Source organism: Manihot esculenta, chromosome 13 (genome assembly GCF_001659605.2).
Source record: "Manihot esculenta cultivar AM560-2 chromosome 13, M.esculenta_v8, whole genome shotgun sequence".
NCBI classification, from domain to species: Eukaryota; Viridiplantae; Streptophyta; class Magnoliopsida; order Malpighiales; family Euphorbiaceae; genus Manihot; species Manihot esculenta.
Window position 1 is genome coordinate 34464729 of NC_035173.2, and position 18168 is coordinate 34482896.

Here is an 18168-nt window from a genome sequence, read left to right on the forward strand (position 1 = left end):
AAGTGTATGTAATAAATTGTTAGAGTTGATGAGATTTTCATGTTAATAAAATCTGTTGATGGGATTGGTAAGTTTAAAAGCAGTGAATCTCTTTATTTATAGCTGAAATTACATTATTTATTTTTTAAAAAAATTAATTTAATTAAAAAGTTAATAAAAAATAATTATTTTTTAATATATATATATAATAGATAAAAATAATTGATGAGTAGATGAGCTCATATTTACTCCTTTGCCAACAACTTGGAATTGCCCTTCCAACAAACTTGCCATTAAGACACTGATGGGACGGGACGGGACATCCCCATTGATTGATTGATTACCGGTTTTATTACTAGTGGGGTGCAATTATTAATAATGTAAAAGTACATGGTCTAAATAGTAATTTTCAAAATGAAGATTGCAAAATTTTGAATAGTATAGTCTTTTAGTAGTTATTGTATTAAAATATTACAAATTAATAGAAAATAATTTAAAGCTATTTTTCAAATATTAGCTCAATTTAAAAAAATATTTTTTTTATAAAAATTTTAAGCATTTAAAGATATTAAAAAATTTATCAATTCAGATAAAATATTGCAAGCGTTTGTTAAACTATATTTCGCTATTATTATTAGGTATATAAAATAATAAATTAAGGCAATTTATCATATAATTTATTTATTATTAAATTTTTTAAATAAAATATAGTTATTTTTTATGTATAAGCATATTTTTATTATATAAGAAAAAACATTACAATTATTATAATTATTTCATTTCATAATTATAAATAATTTATTAATATATAAAAATTAATTTTAAGGAAAAAATTCGAAAGTGTAGATAATAGAATGTTCAAAAAGTTTATCAAATATAGATAAATTAACTATTATTTTTTTTATTAATAGAATTAATATAAAAATATATTATAAACAAATATCGTATAATTTTATTTTTCTTATAATATATAGAATATTAGTATAATCATACTTCTAAAAATTTCAAGGAATGATCGAATGGAATTGTAACCGCTTCAAACCTTCACCCTTTAAACCAAATCAGTTTAAACCATGAAGCTCACTAGACCAACGGTTTTAGCCGAAACCGGTCTGTTGTCACGACTACACCCAAGTCCAACCAAGGGGCAGTAGTGTCATTTAGCAATCCATTTCTTTTGTTCTTTTCTGCCCAAAAGCGCAAGTCCTTGTGGTCCAAATTAATACGATTTGTGGAAAATATCTGCCTCCCTGTCTCCGTCTATGTCTCTCGCAGTTTAATTTACAGTCAAATCAATGGCAAGAACCCATATGGATGAACACTCTGAAACTAAAATTCACTTTATTTTAACTATAGATTTCATATTATAAATGAATTTAAGAATTTATCGTTAATCATAATATTTTTTAAAAAATTTTAAATTATACTTTATATTGGAATATTTATGCTTATAAATATCAAGCAACCAAACCCTGTCTTCATTCCAAAGCTATAGCTAAAGCGAAAAAACTCTTTCTTAACCTTCATATTGTATCCATGCAAACCATGAAGCCTCATGTAACACTGTTGGCTAGCCCTGGCATGGGGCACCTCATCCCTGTCCTTGAGCTAGGCAAACGCCTGGTAAGTGACCATGGCTTCATTGCAACTATTTTTGTGGTCACAACCAATACCTCGCTCTCCCAATCCCAGCTTCTCAAATCACCAATTCCCCAACTACTTGAAATTGTCCTTCTACCTCCAGTGGACATTTCTGCTCTAATCAACCCAAGTACTGGGATCCTAACACAACTTGCCATTATGATGCGTCAAGCTTTGCCAAGCTTGCGCCAGGCAATATCAGCCATGAGGTTTCGCCCCACGGCTCTTATTGTTGATTTGTTTGGAACTGAAGCTTTCGCCATTGCTGAAGAGCTTAACATGCTCAAGTACGTGTTTATCACTTCCACTGCATGGTTTCTTGCTCTAACCATACACCTGCCTGCGCTAGATGCTAAGGTGGTGGAAGAAGAGCACGTTAAGAACCACGAACCGCTGTTGATTCCTGGGTGCAGCTCACTTCGGTTTGACGACACTTTTGAACCGGTTCTAGACCGGAATAATCAGATGTACGTCGAGTACATACGCATGGGCATTGAGATGCCAACCGCTGATGGTATTTTGGTGAACACATGGCAGGATCTTGAGCCCAAAACACTTGGTGCACTTGGAGACAACATGAAGCTTGGATGGGTGACTCAGGCGCCTGTCTACCCAATTGGGCCACTGATCAGACCTGCAGAACCCGGTTTGAGTAGCGAGGTGTTGGCTTGGCTGGATATGCAACCCCAGCAATCAGTTGTTTACGTTTCATTTGGGAGTGGTGGGACACTTTCAGCCAAGCAAACAACCGAGCTAGCATGGGGTTTGGAGTTGAGCGAACAGAGATTTATTTGGGTCGTACGGCCTCCGGTAGAGGACGATGCAGCTGCTGCAGTTTTCAAGACAGGCAAAAGGAGTGATGACACTCCAGATTTTCTGCCTGATTGCTTCCTAACCCGGACCCAAAAGACAGGTTTGGTAATCCTCAAGTGGGCACCCCAAGCTGAGATCTTGAGCCACCCATCAGTGGGTGGGTTCTTATCACACTGTGGTTGGAACTCAACCCTGGAGAGTATAGCAAATGGGGTACCCATGATTGCTTGGCCACTGTATGCAGAGCAGAGGATGAACGCTGCAATGCTCACGGAGGACATAGGCGTGGCTGTCCGGTCGACGGCAAACCCGTCAGAAGTAGTGGGCAGGGAGGAGATAGAGAGTATGATTAGAGAAATAATGGAGAAGAAAGGAAATGCAAGAAGGGCTAGAGCAGAGGCACTAAAGTTAAGTGGTGAGAACGCTTTGAGGAAAGGTGCCTCCTCCTATAATTCACTTTCTCATGTGGCAAATGACTGTGTGATGAGCTTGAAGCACCTTAAAGCAAAGGCTCATGGTGGTTAGCGCTGTGTGTTCTTCTGTAATGAATGAATCAGTTGCATTCTGCAAGATCAGAACATATGATCTTAATAGACTGAACAACTTGCAGAACTGAGGACTATTTACTAATATATAATCTATAGAGAAAATGAATCGACTTATTTTCAAATTTTCGGGTTCCTGGTTTTAGAGATCAATTACTTGGTTTCAAGTTTTAATTTGATTCATTAGCAAATTTAATTTGATTTAGTATAAAATTTGTAAAATTTTAATTTATAGAATTCTTTTCTGCTCATGAAAGAATTCATATATTTAAAATCAATTTAAATATAATAAAATTCAATTGAAATTCTTTATATTAGATAAATTAATAATAAAATTAAAATTGATTTAATTTATTCATTATTTTTTTAAAATTAAATATAAATATTTTATTTTTATAAATAATAATCATTTTTATTACATTCAGATATTATTAATATTTTTGTAATATTTAAAATTTAAAATTTACATAATTTTTTAGTATTAAAAATATAAAAATCATATATTAAATTAATAAAATAATATAATAAATTTTTAATATTAATTATAAATGTATTAAGTATTAATAGTTACTATTAAATTAAAATATTTTTTATAAAAAGTCATTATTAAATTTAAAATTAAAATAAATAAAATATAAAAAAAATTTTAAAAGCTAATTAAGTAATTTTAACTTAAATGAAATTATTTTTTATAAAATTCTAATAATTTTAGTAAGATTTATTTTTAATTTAAAATAAATTCTCATAAAAATTTAAGAGAATTGAATTTTTTAGTATTAATTTTGCCAAAGACAAAATTTAAAAAAAAAATAAATAAATTTCTTCAAAATTTAGAATTCTCAAGGTTAAAGGAAATCAAACCAAATCAAGATTTTCTCAATTTAATTATTAGAGTTACTAGTTTATAAGCAAAATTCAATTTCAAACAATATTTTATACCAACCTTTCTATTTTAAAATGTTAATTTATTTTATTAGGTAATTTGGTTTTGTTCAATTTGAAATTTCATAAAGTTTATATATTAAGTTGGATTCAATTTTTATATTTCAAATTTTTAATTTGAAATTAAACCGATTGTTTAACGTATTATTATTTAATTTTTAATTTATCACTAAATTAAAAAACTTCCAAATTTTCTATATCAACCGTGTTATTTTCAGAGATCAGGATTTATTCTGTCTTTTCTTTTCTTTTACCTATTTTTGTTACAAAAGAAATCAGAATATGTTCTTCCACTTTTTTTTTTTCAACAAGAAGATAACTATTCTTTCACAAAGTTAATTTTCGTCATTTCATTTTCTTTTGTCAATAATTTTCATTATTCCAATGACTTTAGGATGGTAAGCAAGCAACGATCACTGTCGATGGGAATACATTTTATATACGTTGGTTAAGGGAATATTGAGATAAGTGATTAAATATTTTATTTTTAAAGTAAATAATAAAATAATCAATAAATATTTATTAAAAATATCTTATTTTTTAATAAATCGATTCAGTAATGATGATTTAGTTTCATCAGTTTTCTTTAGTGGTTTTACTCGGACAGAATATGTTGGTTGTGAGGGAACAATATGCTTGCGCAGGCTTCGTTGATCCTTATTAAGTTTTTAGTCAGATTTATCTCCATCAAATGAAGAAGTCCTTACTCTTAGTTTTTTCCCTAAATATCTTTGGTCCCATGGTTTAAGGCAAGGTTTTAAAAAGTGTTCGTCTTCTTCTTCTTCTTCTTTTTTTTTAATCTGTTTTGGGTCTCTGCTTCCGAGTTGCTCTGGTCACTACTACGGCTATTACAGAATTTTAGTGGACCGAGTCTTAGGCCTTCTGTTAGGCCGGCTGTGCTCCTTGCTTGACAATGATATGGAATCATCTTCCTTTTTTTCTTTACCTTATATTTTGTGGGATTCGCAATTAAAATTTTCTTATTAATAGTGAGATATTAAATTTGATATATGATTTTTATCATTAAACAAGTCCAAAATTCATAAATCCAAATGCAAAATTACTAGTTTTGAGATGACGTCAAAGTTCAAACCGGAGCAAGATATACCACTTAAAGAAGAGCAATTATGCAAAAGCAGAGGTAGCTCATAGCAGAGATACATAATATTATTTAATCAAGCAGGTATGAGAATTCCAAATCATGTACAAATTGAAACCGGAAACAATGTATGACCAAAAAATTGAGCTAGTATAAACGGTAGCAATACTCATATTTGACATAAGAGATGAGACCAAATTACAAACAAATGTATTCAAACAGATGGCAGAGAAAGAGACCTCGAGTGTTCAAAAGATTGAGAACAATATCATCACGCCTGAGCAAGCTTCTTTACTACTGTAGCCATATATTTGCCCTGATGTTCTGCAAGTGCCAGCTCCGATTCACTTGGCTCTCTCGATCCATCACCAGCATAAACACCAGCACCATATGGAGAACCTCCTCGTATAGAATCCATCTTAAACATACCAGCTCCAAAGGTGTACCCGACAGGAACAAATAGCATTCCATGGTGAGCCAACTGGGTAATTGCTGTCCATCTGCACCAAAAATAACAAGCCAAATAATTAACATTATATAATTCTAGCTAAATTTTTATTTACCCTTTCATTTTTAAAATTTTATGGTCCCAGCGCTAAAATTATTCTCCCCCATAACCTTACATGACAAAGGATACAGACCTCAGAACAGACATATGCTGCTTCACACAAACAAGACAAATTTAGTTCTTTATGACAACATTATACATCTCTTTTAAGGAGATTTTTCAGACATGTGAAAAATGCCTATCAAATGCCAAAGGTTAAACACATTATTCCCAACACTGTTTCTGTTATTGCCCATCACGTTTAGACTCAGATGCTATAGTTTTGGCGGCCTGTGGACCATGCAAGTCAAGGACCATAGAAAACTTCCACATTATTTGATCTTACTGCAAGTCCTCATAGGAGTCGCATACTATTGAGATATGAGAAATGCTAGCAGGTTACCTTTTAAAATGATTGTTCAATACTTCCCATCTTATTGGTTGAAATGTATTAATTATAGTAATTATTATTCTCTCCTTAACTAATCATTAAAATATTATACCTTTCAACGAATAGGATAGAGAGTGTTGGACAATCACTTTAAAAATGGACTATTGCTAGCATTTCTCATTAAGATAGATTAACCCAACCCTAACTCAACAAAGGATATGGAGGTGGGAAAAATAAAGGTTAAACATTGGAGAAAAACAAATACTCTGCAACATTTTTTAAGAATAAGAGAATTGTGACTTTTCAAAAGAAAGTAGTTGTGAGAGCAACATTCCGATTTCTCAGACTTCTAATGTTGGAAAGGAAAAAGATATTGAAGCATTGGTAGCATAAAGTTAAGCAGCAGTCTCTCATCTTAATTATCCCACAAATTAACGTAAGAAAGAAAGTGGGATGGATTTTTTATGCCACTCAACAAAGCAGCCTTCCAGGCAAGCATCTTTTAAGTCATGTCTTTCTTCAGCATAAAAAACCAAAAGTAATTGATCCTCAACAAACATCATCTATGAATAATAAATCATGTCATTTTAACAAAAAATAAATTGTTAAATGCTTATTTCTTTTTTCGGAACAATTATTAACAAGTGATCCAACTATCTTCATTCTGCATTTCTAACTTTGCATACTGTTTCATGTAATCACGTCAACTATTATACATGTTAAATTAAAGTGTTCCTTTAAATTGAAACAATACAATTTTAATTAACTGAAAGACATTAGTTTTTAAGAATCTCCCAAGAATTCATCTAAACCAACACATCTGTTATAGCCATGAAGTTAATTACCATGGCCTGACATCTACATGTAATTCAGTGTACTCTAACTAGGCTTATCCATTGAACTGTTCAAATGAAATAATCTCCCCCACTTTAATTAATGCCTATTATGTTCCCAAAAATTGGTCGCTCTAAATCAAGTTTCTCAGAGTTATGAGCTTGAATTGATCAGCAAACTTTTCGATTCAATTAGCCCAGAATGTACATCAAACTATATAACAAAAGAACCACGTGGAACAAAAAGCTTTCAAGGCATAGCATAACATACGCTGTAGTTTCCTGGCCGCCACCTTGTGTCCCAGTACTGACGAAGAATCCAGCAGGCTTTCCGACGAGCTTCTGCTCTTTCCACAACTGCCCGGTAGAGTCAAAGAACGACTTCATCTGCGCGGCCATGCAGCCGTACCTCGTCGGAAACCCGAATAGAACTCCATTGGCATCCGTCAATTCCGCGGCTGTTATCTCCGGAATCTCAGGGTCCTTCGGTGGTGCTTTCATGTGCTCCAACACATCAGCCGGTAAGGTCTCCGGTACCCGATACAAAACAGCCTGCACTCCTTCAACTCCGTCCACTCCCTTCTTCATTCGCCTGGCCAAGCCCTCAACGTGCCCGTACATCGAGTAGAACACTATGAATATCTTCAATTGAGAGGTGGAATCGATGGCGACAGCGGCATTATTTTCGGCGTTTTCCTCCATAGGTATGGGCGCGTCGTGAGTTGATCGTTGGGGAACATCAGCAACAGCAGGGCGTTTGTTCTTGCTCGGAACACAGCCTCCACCTTTCCCCATCCCGAATTACCCAATTCCAGGCAAGAATTGGGAATTCGCAGTACGGAGCTGAGAAATAAAGAATTTGTTTCAGAGCTTTGGATCCGGTGATTGTTGAAAACTGGTATTCTGCGATCTGAGTTAACTGGACGAGTTGGTGTGAATGGAGAATGGTGGGTTTACCTAGGACCACGTGCCGGTTAAGGGATGGGAGAACGACGCCGTGCTGATGTTGCTGAAGCGTGAAGTGTTTTGGGTCTTAGGGTGTCTCATTCAGGGAAGCCGGCGGGTCCCTCTCATTGGCTGAGTCGCCAGTTATAACGACGTTTTATTCACTTGGAATTTCAAGCGGTTATTGGTGAGGAGCGGCAAAGCATGACGATGACACGACACGACGCTGTTTTATAGTATTTGATAAAATTGCAAAAAGGAATTATTTGGATTAAGTTGCCCATTTATCCTTCCTTTTCAGAAATTGGACCAAATCGCAATTTCTCAAAAAACAAAAAAAAATTCTTATAATAATAATAAAATGGGTACGTAAACACTAAGCAGTAAGTTTTTTTTTTTTTACATAAAACTTAAAAATTAAAATAAATTAGACACTCAATTATTATAATAATTATAAAAATTTTTAAATAATTTAAAATTTTATCTTTCAACTATTTGGAATGGTGATTTATTATTATTATTATTATTATTAATTTCTAAATAAATGTATTTAAATATATTTAATAATAAAGTATATTTTGAATGTATTTTACCAAACAATCATCACCCACCAACTTTCCGCTTTTTTGCAAATGTAAGAACTAAAATTCAACTATAAAAATAATTATTTTATTATCTAGAAATAATGATAATAGATTATTTGAATTTAAAAAAACATTTTAAAAAATTATAATTAAAAATATATGATGAATAAATAAAGCCATAAATATAAAATATCAAATAAATAATCAAGTTCATACAACATTGAATCCAACTAAAGCCCATATTGGTTTAACAAAGTTGGATTTGTTGGGGACATTTTGGCCCAAGTTTTTCCAAAATCGCATTAGATGTTTTTGGTTCTTTGCTGATTCTCTGGTCCAATCCATAATCAAGTAGGCTGCCCCCGTCCTATATTTTATATTTTTATTTAATTTTTTTTATCAAATTAAAAATTAATATTATATTTATACATTAAGCCCATTAGGCCATATCTTTTGCATGCAGTAGGGACCCATGGTCATCCATAATATTCTTATGTATTTATATCTTTTTATAATTTTTTAATCTTTGATTAGCCATTTAATTATATTTACTTTACTGTTCGTAGAAAATTAATTTATCGAAATTTATAGCTGTTTTCCTTTGGTAAGACACATGGATTAATTCATAATTAGATTAATTAAGCTGGACTATGATTAACAACATAAAACTCAGATATAACTGTTGATTTGAGGCTCCATGTAGTCATAATTATCCCTCCTTTTCTGGTTGGACCACCATTAGTGCCACTGTCCTTGGATCTGGGACACCTGAGAGAACAACCTAGAAACTCTTCCGCTTCCCAGAATATTCTGTTCTAACACTAACACTAATCTGGATTTTATATGAGAATTTATTTATTAACTATTATATTAATTTCCCATTTTATATGAAATTAAGTTTTTTCATAATCATATTTTCTAAAAAATTACTCGTTATTTAAAATTTGCCAAATCAATAAATTCGAGTTCACTATAAATAAATTAATTAAAAAAAGACAAAGTGCTCAATTTAATTAATAATTAAAAGAAAAATAAATCTTTGTAACCTACATTTTCTGCCCTACACGTGTTAAAGATCTATAGTAACACGAAAAAGGGAGATTAATTAGTGGTCACCATGTGCTAAAGCACACACAAGGGAGGGAGCAATAGTAAAGAAAGAAAGAAAGAATACAGCTAGGAATTCACAAAAGAGATTGTGAAGAAGGAAATGGAACCAAAGGAAAGATTACCCACTTGTCCACTATCCACGTTTCCATAATTTTGTGTTAAAAATAAATAAATAATTAATTAATGGGTATTGATCAATAGGGATTAATATATATTATAAGCTTTTTAATTTTGATTATTAAATTTATATGTAAAAAAAACCCTAAAGATTACAAAACCTAGTTGTTGTCAAGATCTCTTGCTTTTTAAGTATGGAGAATAAAAATCCAACTTTATGGTTGTGTTGTTTTGCGAGGGTGGCATGCTTATAGAGGCTTGACTTCCTATGAAAAAGCATAAAGGCTCCAATCTCCATATCAATCTATTTCATTTTTCTTCCTAATCCTTATAGATTTGTTTTCAAGTATTTGACTATACATATCTTTTTTCACTAATGGCTATGATTTGGATTAACTTGGAACTTGAAATTTTAAAAAATATATATATTTATTAATTTTTAGATTAATTTCATTGGGTGTTTGTAGCCTATGTGTAGCACCTTGAATTTAGAGCTAAATATATAAATGTGATTAAGTCATAATCTACCCACTTATGCCCTAAATTAAGCCACAAATTAAGGGTTGATGACATCTTATTAAATTATTATTATGTACTACTGAATGTGGATATAAAAATTCCAAGTTTATACACAATTGAATTTAATATTTAAATTTATAAATTTATTAATGATTTTTTTAAAATGAGAATTGGGAGAGTAGAATTTGAAATCTCTCAAATTTATTCAGATGCACTTACTATTAAGATATTCACTAATTTATTACATACAAATAATTTTTTTTAAATGGGAATTGAAAAAGTAGAATCTGAAATTTCTTAAATTTATTTAGATGAACTAACTATAATTATTTTTAATGATTATAATTTTAAAAAAGGTTGAAATAATTAAAGTGGGAAATTAAAGAAAGATGAAGAGTGTGTGAGAGGAGGGAAACATGAGAGGAAACTGTATACATGTGTAACATACAAGAGAATAAAAAGAATTGGATTGAAGAAGACAAGACTCCCATGGGATGACATAGAAGAGCACTCACAATCTAGAGGAACACACATCCCTATCTCTCAGCTTTATTCTATATGGCCATCTATAAGAACATTGAAGTTTTTATTAGGACCTACTCTTTATCACATGTGGGGATTTATTGTAAGAAATTGGGACACACCTACACATTTGATGCTACTCCATGCTTGATATTTATAAAGCATGTGCTTGGTGGACACTCTCTTTGTCACTATTTTTAACCCTTATCCTATTTATATATATACTACTCTATATTTTTTTTTAGAATAAAATTATCATGGCCTTTATTTTTCCAAAGAAAAACATAATTTATTATATAAAAAGTTGAAGAAATAAAATCAATATAATATTGACTAGTTTTTCTCACCCATCAAAAGGAGATGAAAATGAAAGTTAAAAGGAAAAGGAAAGGATTTTGTTGACTCATGTCCAATTAACATGTAAGATTAAGATGAATAATTTGGTTGCTAATGAGAGAGATGATGTTTTGGGATTGTTTAAATTTCCTTTAATTAAGAAGATTAAGTTTTGATTAACAAGATCAAAAGATGGAAATCTAGCTAATTACCAAAATTAAGTTTAATTTAATTTAAATTAATTATAATGTAAATATAGTTGGAAGATGGGAAACAAGAGTAGCAAGTGTCGGTATAAACATGACACCCAATTAATTTAATCCCTTTTTAAGAGCAAAGTAAGCAAAAGCAAAAGCTTATTGAAACTCATAAACAACTCAAAAGAATCCTAATCACACCATGCGCATCTTCTCTACTCATTTCCTTTTATTTTAATAACAACAAAGCTTACTTCACAATTAACATAAACTGCCAGCTTAGACGAATCTCTCCCTTTCATCCTTATCCCTTCTTACCATTCTTTAATCTTTCATTAACCCATGTCATTAAACTATATCCAACTTGATTTAGAAATAACCCTTTTCTTTCCTCAAAATTTTTGGTTAGATGATGTTTTTTTAAAAAATATATATATTTATTAATATTTTAATATATTTTTTAAAATTAAAATATTAATTAATAATTTTTTCTAAATTATAAATACTAGAAAAAGTAAATTTCTCATTAATGAAAGAATTTGTGTAGTTGTCACAAGCTGGGTGGATGTGTTGAAGAAATTGAAAAATGGAAGACTTGTTGAATAATGTTCATAAATATCAAAGCCAATCAAATCAAAGCTTCTTTATAACACCGCAGAAAATTCTTTATCATCTACATATCATAGACAACTACCATGTTACGTGTCATCCTTTGGAGACGGTCCAAAATCAAAATTGTCCAGCAATTTTAGGGTTTTAAAAGTTTGCTCTATTTAAGAAGAGCCCTAATGCCCCCTCACCTATTCTCCATCACTTTCATGTCTAAAGCCTTTGCCCCCCACTTTGGATTTCTAGTATTATTATTTTTTTTATTCATTAAATAGGGTGTTGAATATTATCATTATTATTAAAATAATTATTTTTTATTTTATTATTATGATATTTTATACAACTAATTATAATATTTTTTAAAATATATACAAGCCGATTGCCATATTTCCTAAAATTGGATTTAAGGTGGTGGCTTACTTTTTCACGCATGAAAACATTTTACATTTATAGATTATTCCTTAAGATAAGCTTTGCATATCATAATTAAAATTCATTTAACTTTATTATACTTTATAAAAATTAATAATAATAAAAAATTAGTTTGAGATGAAATTATTCATCCAGTCAAAATAAAATTTCCAACGAAGGGTATGGTGGACGAAGGTGAAACAATGGCGGCTAAGAGAAAATACCGAGAGTGGTAAAACGTGACGAGGAGAGAGAGAGTGAAGTAACGTGTATTAGAAAATTTACACGTGGATGGATAGAGGAAGTGGTCCCATGTTAGTTCGTGGGGGGAAATGACACGCGTAATTAGATTTGGTTGCAACCCATGTGCCCTTTACTTAGCTAACTTGTCCTTTGTCGCACCATCCAATCCAATCCATGCTCCTCTTTTAGCTTCACTTGGCCTTTTTGGCTCATGGCCGGCTTTGCTGTTAGCCATTCAAAATTTCAATATATATATTTTTTATTGTATGAACAGTGATATGTGTCCCATTTGTCATGTGATAAATAAATATTCCAATAAAATCATTTTAAGCTTTTATCTTAATTAATTATAATATTTAATTCATTACATTCTTAATCACACTTTTTCCCTTTAAATGAGTATTTGTTTAAAATAACTTTTATATTTTAATAATAAAGGTAAAAAAATTCCACTTGCAATAAAACGAAGGGAAAGAATCATTAAGCATAAGAAAGTTAGTACAGCAGCTTTTTAGGGTTTTCCTAGCTAGGCAAAATGATCGAGATGGTGCTTAACTCGTGGGTAGCTGCTGTGGCTATCCCTAAATGGTGGAATATGAAGGGTGGCCATTGATTTGGTTTCAAATCAAATTGAGTTAAATAAAAATTTAGGTTATTGAAATATCAAAATTAAATAAAAAATCAATTTAATTTAATTCAACAATTTGATTTTAAATTGTTTTCTAATAACATGAAACAAACATTTAATAAATTCTTTAGCCAGTCGATCGAAATGGTTGATTTAATTATAACGTTATTGTCAATGAAATACATATAACAGTTATATTATAAAATTTATTTAAATACATAAATATTGAAAAAATCAATAATTTTATAGTGAATATGTTAAGTCAATGAACAGAAGATAACTATCGCGAGTTGTCATATCCTTATTGGCAGAAGTGAAGAGAGCGGGAGCCAGCATGAGTATTGGCTAGGGCACGCATTAGTTTTAACGAAAAGTTGAAGAGAAAATTTTCTTTTAAAAAGGTAGAGGCATTTTCTTTTTGCAAAGAGGTTATGATGCAATAGTGTATCTATAATGGAATTTTATCTTTTCTTCTGCCTATAAACATAATCTTACAATTAAGTTACATTAAATATTTGTTTTTTTTTCTCTCTTTATATTAAAGTTGTTAAGTATAAACTGCAAATCTAATATGATAGGCTTATTTCGACATATTGAACTAAAATCAAATCCAACCACCTAACAGTACCCACCATTGATAAGTATAACCCCATGAATGTCTAATCGATAAATTGGGTCCCACTTATAACTCACTAAAGCTAACTGCTAACCCCTGACCTCATCTACGAAAGGAAGAGTAGGAATAAGAAGAAGAGGAAGTGATTGGTTTACAAGCAAGCTTCTTTTTTATCCTTGATATTTATTTATTTATGTTGTTTTCCCTTTTGATTTTGGTTGTGTTTCAGTTATAGATACATTGTCCCTCCCTTCATCGCCAGAACTTTTAGAATTAGGACAGCCAAAGTGGGCATCCTTTTCTTGTCTACACTTGAATATTCTTAGAAAGCAGCTGGTCAAGCCAATGCCACATGTTTTCGTCCCATTTTTATCTAATTTCATTTTCTCCGTCTTTGTCATAATGTTGCATTTTAGCTGAAAAAAGAGAAGGCGTTTTCAAAAGAAAAGAGCCCCTCCTGCTTCCAGGCAGTGGATGAGTGATGATATAACTCGGTACCGCGTGTCACCTGCTATATCCACTTCTCATTTAGTGCATCGGGTAAGAAGACTTAGTTTAACATTTATTTATCGTTCGCATTTTCACTTGGAATTAAATGTATTTTTCAGACATGGCACTCGACACACTCCGATGTTAACTTATCAGCCACCCGATAAGTAATTGACGGTTGTTGATTAATTAGTCTTATAATAATGATAATATTCTCCGATTTTCCAAATTTATAGAAGCATTCGCCTCTTTACATTATATAAATAGAAATTTGACACATATTTACAAAATATTAATTAAACTTTTTGTATTCTTTTATTTTATCAATTACACTTTTTATTAATCTGAGTGTCGAAATGACAGATATTAAATACCATCCACTCATTTATTTTTCTTAAATACATTGATTACTGCGGTCACATAGATATCTTATTTTTAAACTAATTGATGAGAAAGCTATTAATTTGTGTTTTTTGAGAAGGGAATCAATTTACAATGCTTCACTTATTTTTTATATTTTCTCTTTAACAAATTCAATCACTTAATTAGGTTAAAATTTGCAAGATTTTGAAAATTTCCAAACTTTAATATGAAATTGATAACCTATTATAGAATTATTAATTCAATGAGGATAAGTAATCTATATTTGATTAATCACCAATCTAGCTAGTAAAAGTTTAATGTGGGTTTTTAACCTAGGCAAAGAGTCACTGCGTTGAGTATTCTAATCAAATAAGAGCAAGCAAGAAGATTGCATATCAAAATAAAAAGAGATACGAAACTTGTCTCAAAAGAAGAGGCTGAGGCGATTAACTGGACGTCAACAATGACGACATCTCTAGTGGAGTCTCAAATTTTTGCTCTAAGTCTAACCACTTCACTATTTTAATAGTCACTCTCTAGGAGCCCTACCCTTCCCTTCCCTTGATATCACATTAAGCAAATGCAAGTGTGTGCAAATTTTAATAATTTTTCACCCATCTCGAGCCACGCATGACACAATAGTTTAAAAATCCCAAATCTATAAGCCAAGAGTACTACGGCTTGGCTAATGGCTAATGGCTACTGGCTACCTACTCAGACATGGAAACGGAAGATGAGAGAAGGGAAGAGAAGAGCAGAGAGTACCACCTAATTGGACAACAAAAGTGACTTACATGTCCAAATCCAGAGGCCAACTGTACCCTTTTGTTTATTGACTTCGAGGTGGTCACTGCTCAGGTTTGGGATCCCAACCACATGATATTTACAACTTTGTGGGTGGGCCGAGTGGCTGGCTGGCTGGCTGGGTGCATGGGAGCTTGCTTTTTTTTCCCTTCCATATATAATGACCCTTCTTTCTTCACTAATTACCTTATTAAGAAAGCCTAATCCATCCCTAATTTCCCTATTATAGACAAGATAACACATGAATATGCCCCATGAGTTCAAAATATTAAACACCCTTAGATTTATTTTGAAAATTTTAATTTGAGATAAATACTAAAAGAAATCAATGTTGGTTGGATATGTATGCCAAAATTGTTGCACATAATCTTGCTAAATGAGCTTTTTCATTATCATCTAGCAAGATGGGCAACTTTTGCCATATCCGTCCTTGCTTGTGTTATTTATGTATGGAGGAGGATGACTATGGAGAATCTTTTTAGGCTTATTCTGTAATTTCATAATTTCTTTTAATAACTATTTATTTATATGAATGACGTGTTACTCTCTCGATTAATAAAATTAAAATATTTAGTAAAATATATAAATAAAATATGAATAACTATTAAGTCCACTAAATATTTTTATTTACGTGTCGTAATATAATTAATAATGTATATTATCTTATTATGTTATATAATAGTCCTTATTGTATAATTTTTTTTAATAATAACCGATTTGAGAAAAGGCTAATAAAAGAGGAACAATTTACGAATGAATATGAAATCTTATTTTTTCGAGTTGTTTAGCTTTTTTTTTTTTAAATAACGAGTTGTTTAGTTAAAATAAAAAAAAAAATTCCTGATGAATGGCAATGTTGATATTAACAAGGAAAACTAAGTCCTTGTTTGGCATTTAAGACAAAAATAAAAAGTCCTATGATAAACACATCCGGTGCATCCCCCTTGAGTCCTACTCAACCCCCTCGCCTTATATAAATGAACCCCTCATATGTTTCTTCCAACTTGATCCTTTAACAGAAAACACTACTCATATAGAGAGAGAGAGGAGAGGGAAAGGAAAAGAAAGGAAAGAAAAGGAAGGAAGGAAAGAAAGAGTGAGAAAACAAAAGATGACAACCACCATCATGAATCACAATAAGGTTGATCAAGATCACATGGCACTCCTCTCTCAATTGTACTACACACAAATGGTTCCACAGCAAGGTATTGTACTCAACGTAAAAACCAAATTACCAAGACATTCTTGTACATGTTATGTATCTAACTATGATGTTTGTGATCATCTTGTTCAGGTGAGCCAAAACCACGACGCAGGCGAAAGAAGAACAAAGGAGCAGAAAATGGAGTCACTGGTGCCAAGAAAAGGAAACTCAGTGCTGATCAAGTTAATCTTCTTGAGATGAATTTTGGTAACGAACATAAGCTTGAGTCTGAAAGGAAAGATAAGCTTGCTTCAGAGCTTGGACTTGATCCTCGTCAAGTTGCTGTCTGGTTTCAGAACCGTAGGGCTCGCTGGAAGAACAAGAAGCTTGAAGAAGAATACACTAAGTTGAAGACTGCCCATGAGACTAATATTATTGAGAAATGCCGCCTTGAATCTGAGGTTTATCTCTCTCTCTCTATCTTTCCATCTGTGTGTGTATCAAGTTTCAGAGTCTTAAAATCTTTAATTTTCTTCTGTTTTCTTGGAAACCAAACAGAGAATTAACACGTTAATTAGTTCATGTCTTAAAATAATGGGCAAATTCCGTGATTTATGACCTCCCTTTCTTTGCACCCAAAACTAGAGTAATGCCTTTCAATCAGTTGTTTGCCTGAAAAAGACTTGTCTGCACATGACCCACAATTTTTTTTTAATGATTTTTTACCTTGCATGAACTCTGTATCGAACAAAGCTCTGCCACGTAGTTGGGTCTAGGGCATAAAACAAACCTTGCAATAAAAGTGAACAAAATTGACTAGGAACAGTGCACTGCCACTTCCAACACAGCAGGGGGAATTGTAAGAGTCCTCCATATCCAAACCACTACTGCTTTCCGTACAATTTTCTTTAAAGTCATGGGCCTCTCAGAGGCCCACTAGAGTCCAAATTTATTTATTCATAATAAAATTTATCAATTAAATTATAGTAAATTATTAACTATTAACTGATTATTTTTAATAATATGAAATACCAATCACTTGGTAACTTTTTTTTTATTTTTTTTAGTGATTTTTGAAAGTGTATGTGCAGGTTTTGAAACTTAAAGAAAAACTGTTAGAAGCAGAGAAAGAGATTCAACGATTAACAGAAAAGATTGATGGAGTTTCAAGTAATAGTTGTAGTTCGACTCTGTCGATGAACACACCATTTCTCGGAGAATTTGGAATGGAAGGAATTGGGGATATTTTTTATATGTCGGAAACTAATTACATTCACGGCATGGAATGGTCTAATCTCTATGTATAATTAGTTTAATTAATTTTAATTAACTAATTATGTAGATAGTAGCTCTGTAAACCAATCTAATCTTGTAAATTTGAATCTATCTAGTCACTAGTTATGCTTATTGAAATGTTTAATTAATTAATTAGATATGTCATTATTTAGTTAGTAATTATTTTAACTTAGACTTTTTATAAAATTATATAAAATAAAACACGTGAGAACTGTGGCTTATATACAATTAGAAATCTTGAAAACATAAATTTTTTCACTTTTTGTTCATATAGACAAGTGAATTGTAAATGCTAAATGGTTAAAAAGATGTAATTAATTAAGATTTACAGTTCCCAAACCCTACGCATCTTTAAATAATTACATGAGTGGATAAGATTACAAACACAGGTATGAATAAATAATAATAAGAATAAGAAGGTAGTACTATATTAGTAGAAAAAAGA

The 18168-nt window shown here is 31.5% G+C and overlaps 3 protein-coding genes across 3 annotated transcripts; 2 read left to right on the plus strand and 1 right to left on the minus strand.

Annotated features, from left to right (window-relative positions):
- The first annotated feature begins 1449 nt into the window (after nucleotides 1-1449).
- Nucleotides 1450-3103, plus strand: LOC110629537 (anthocyanidin 3-O-glucosyltransferase 5). Its single transcript, XM_021776557.2, has one exon. The coding sequence runs from the start codon at nucleotides 1516-1518 to the stop codon at nucleotides 2956-2958; it is 1443 nt and encodes a 480-aa protein (XP_021632249.1). The 5' UTR covers nucleotides 1450-1515; the 3' UTR covers nucleotides 2959-3103.
- A 1942-nt stretch (nucleotides 3104-5045) lies between these two features.
- Nucleotides 5046-7870, minus strand: LOC110629156 (probable NAD(P)H dehydrogenase (quinone) FQR1-like 2). The gene is made up of 2 exons (XM_021776071.2): nucleotides 7062-7870; nucleotides 5046-5519 (listed from the first exon to the last, which is right to left on the minus strand). The coding sequence occupies exons 1-2, from the start codon at nucleotides 7583-7585 to the stop codon at nucleotides 5291-5293; spliced, it is 753 nt and encodes a 250-aa protein (XP_021631763.1). The 5' UTR covers nucleotides 7586-7870; the 3' UTR covers nucleotides 5046-5290.
- An 8403-nt stretch (nucleotides 7871-16273) lies between these two features.
- LOC110630344 (homeobox-leucine zipper protein ATHB-40) lies at nucleotides 16274-17860 on the plus strand. The gene is made up of 3 exons (XM_021777795.2): nucleotides 16274-16488; nucleotides 16578-16888; nucleotides 17519-17860. The coding sequence occupies exons 1-3, from the start codon at nucleotides 16395-16397 to the stop codon at nucleotides 17732-17734; spliced, it is 621 nt and encodes a 206-aa protein (XP_021633487.1). The 5' UTR covers nucleotides 16274-16394; the 3' UTR covers nucleotides 17735-17860.
- The last annotated feature ends 308 nt before the right edge of the window (nucleotides 17861-18168 follow it).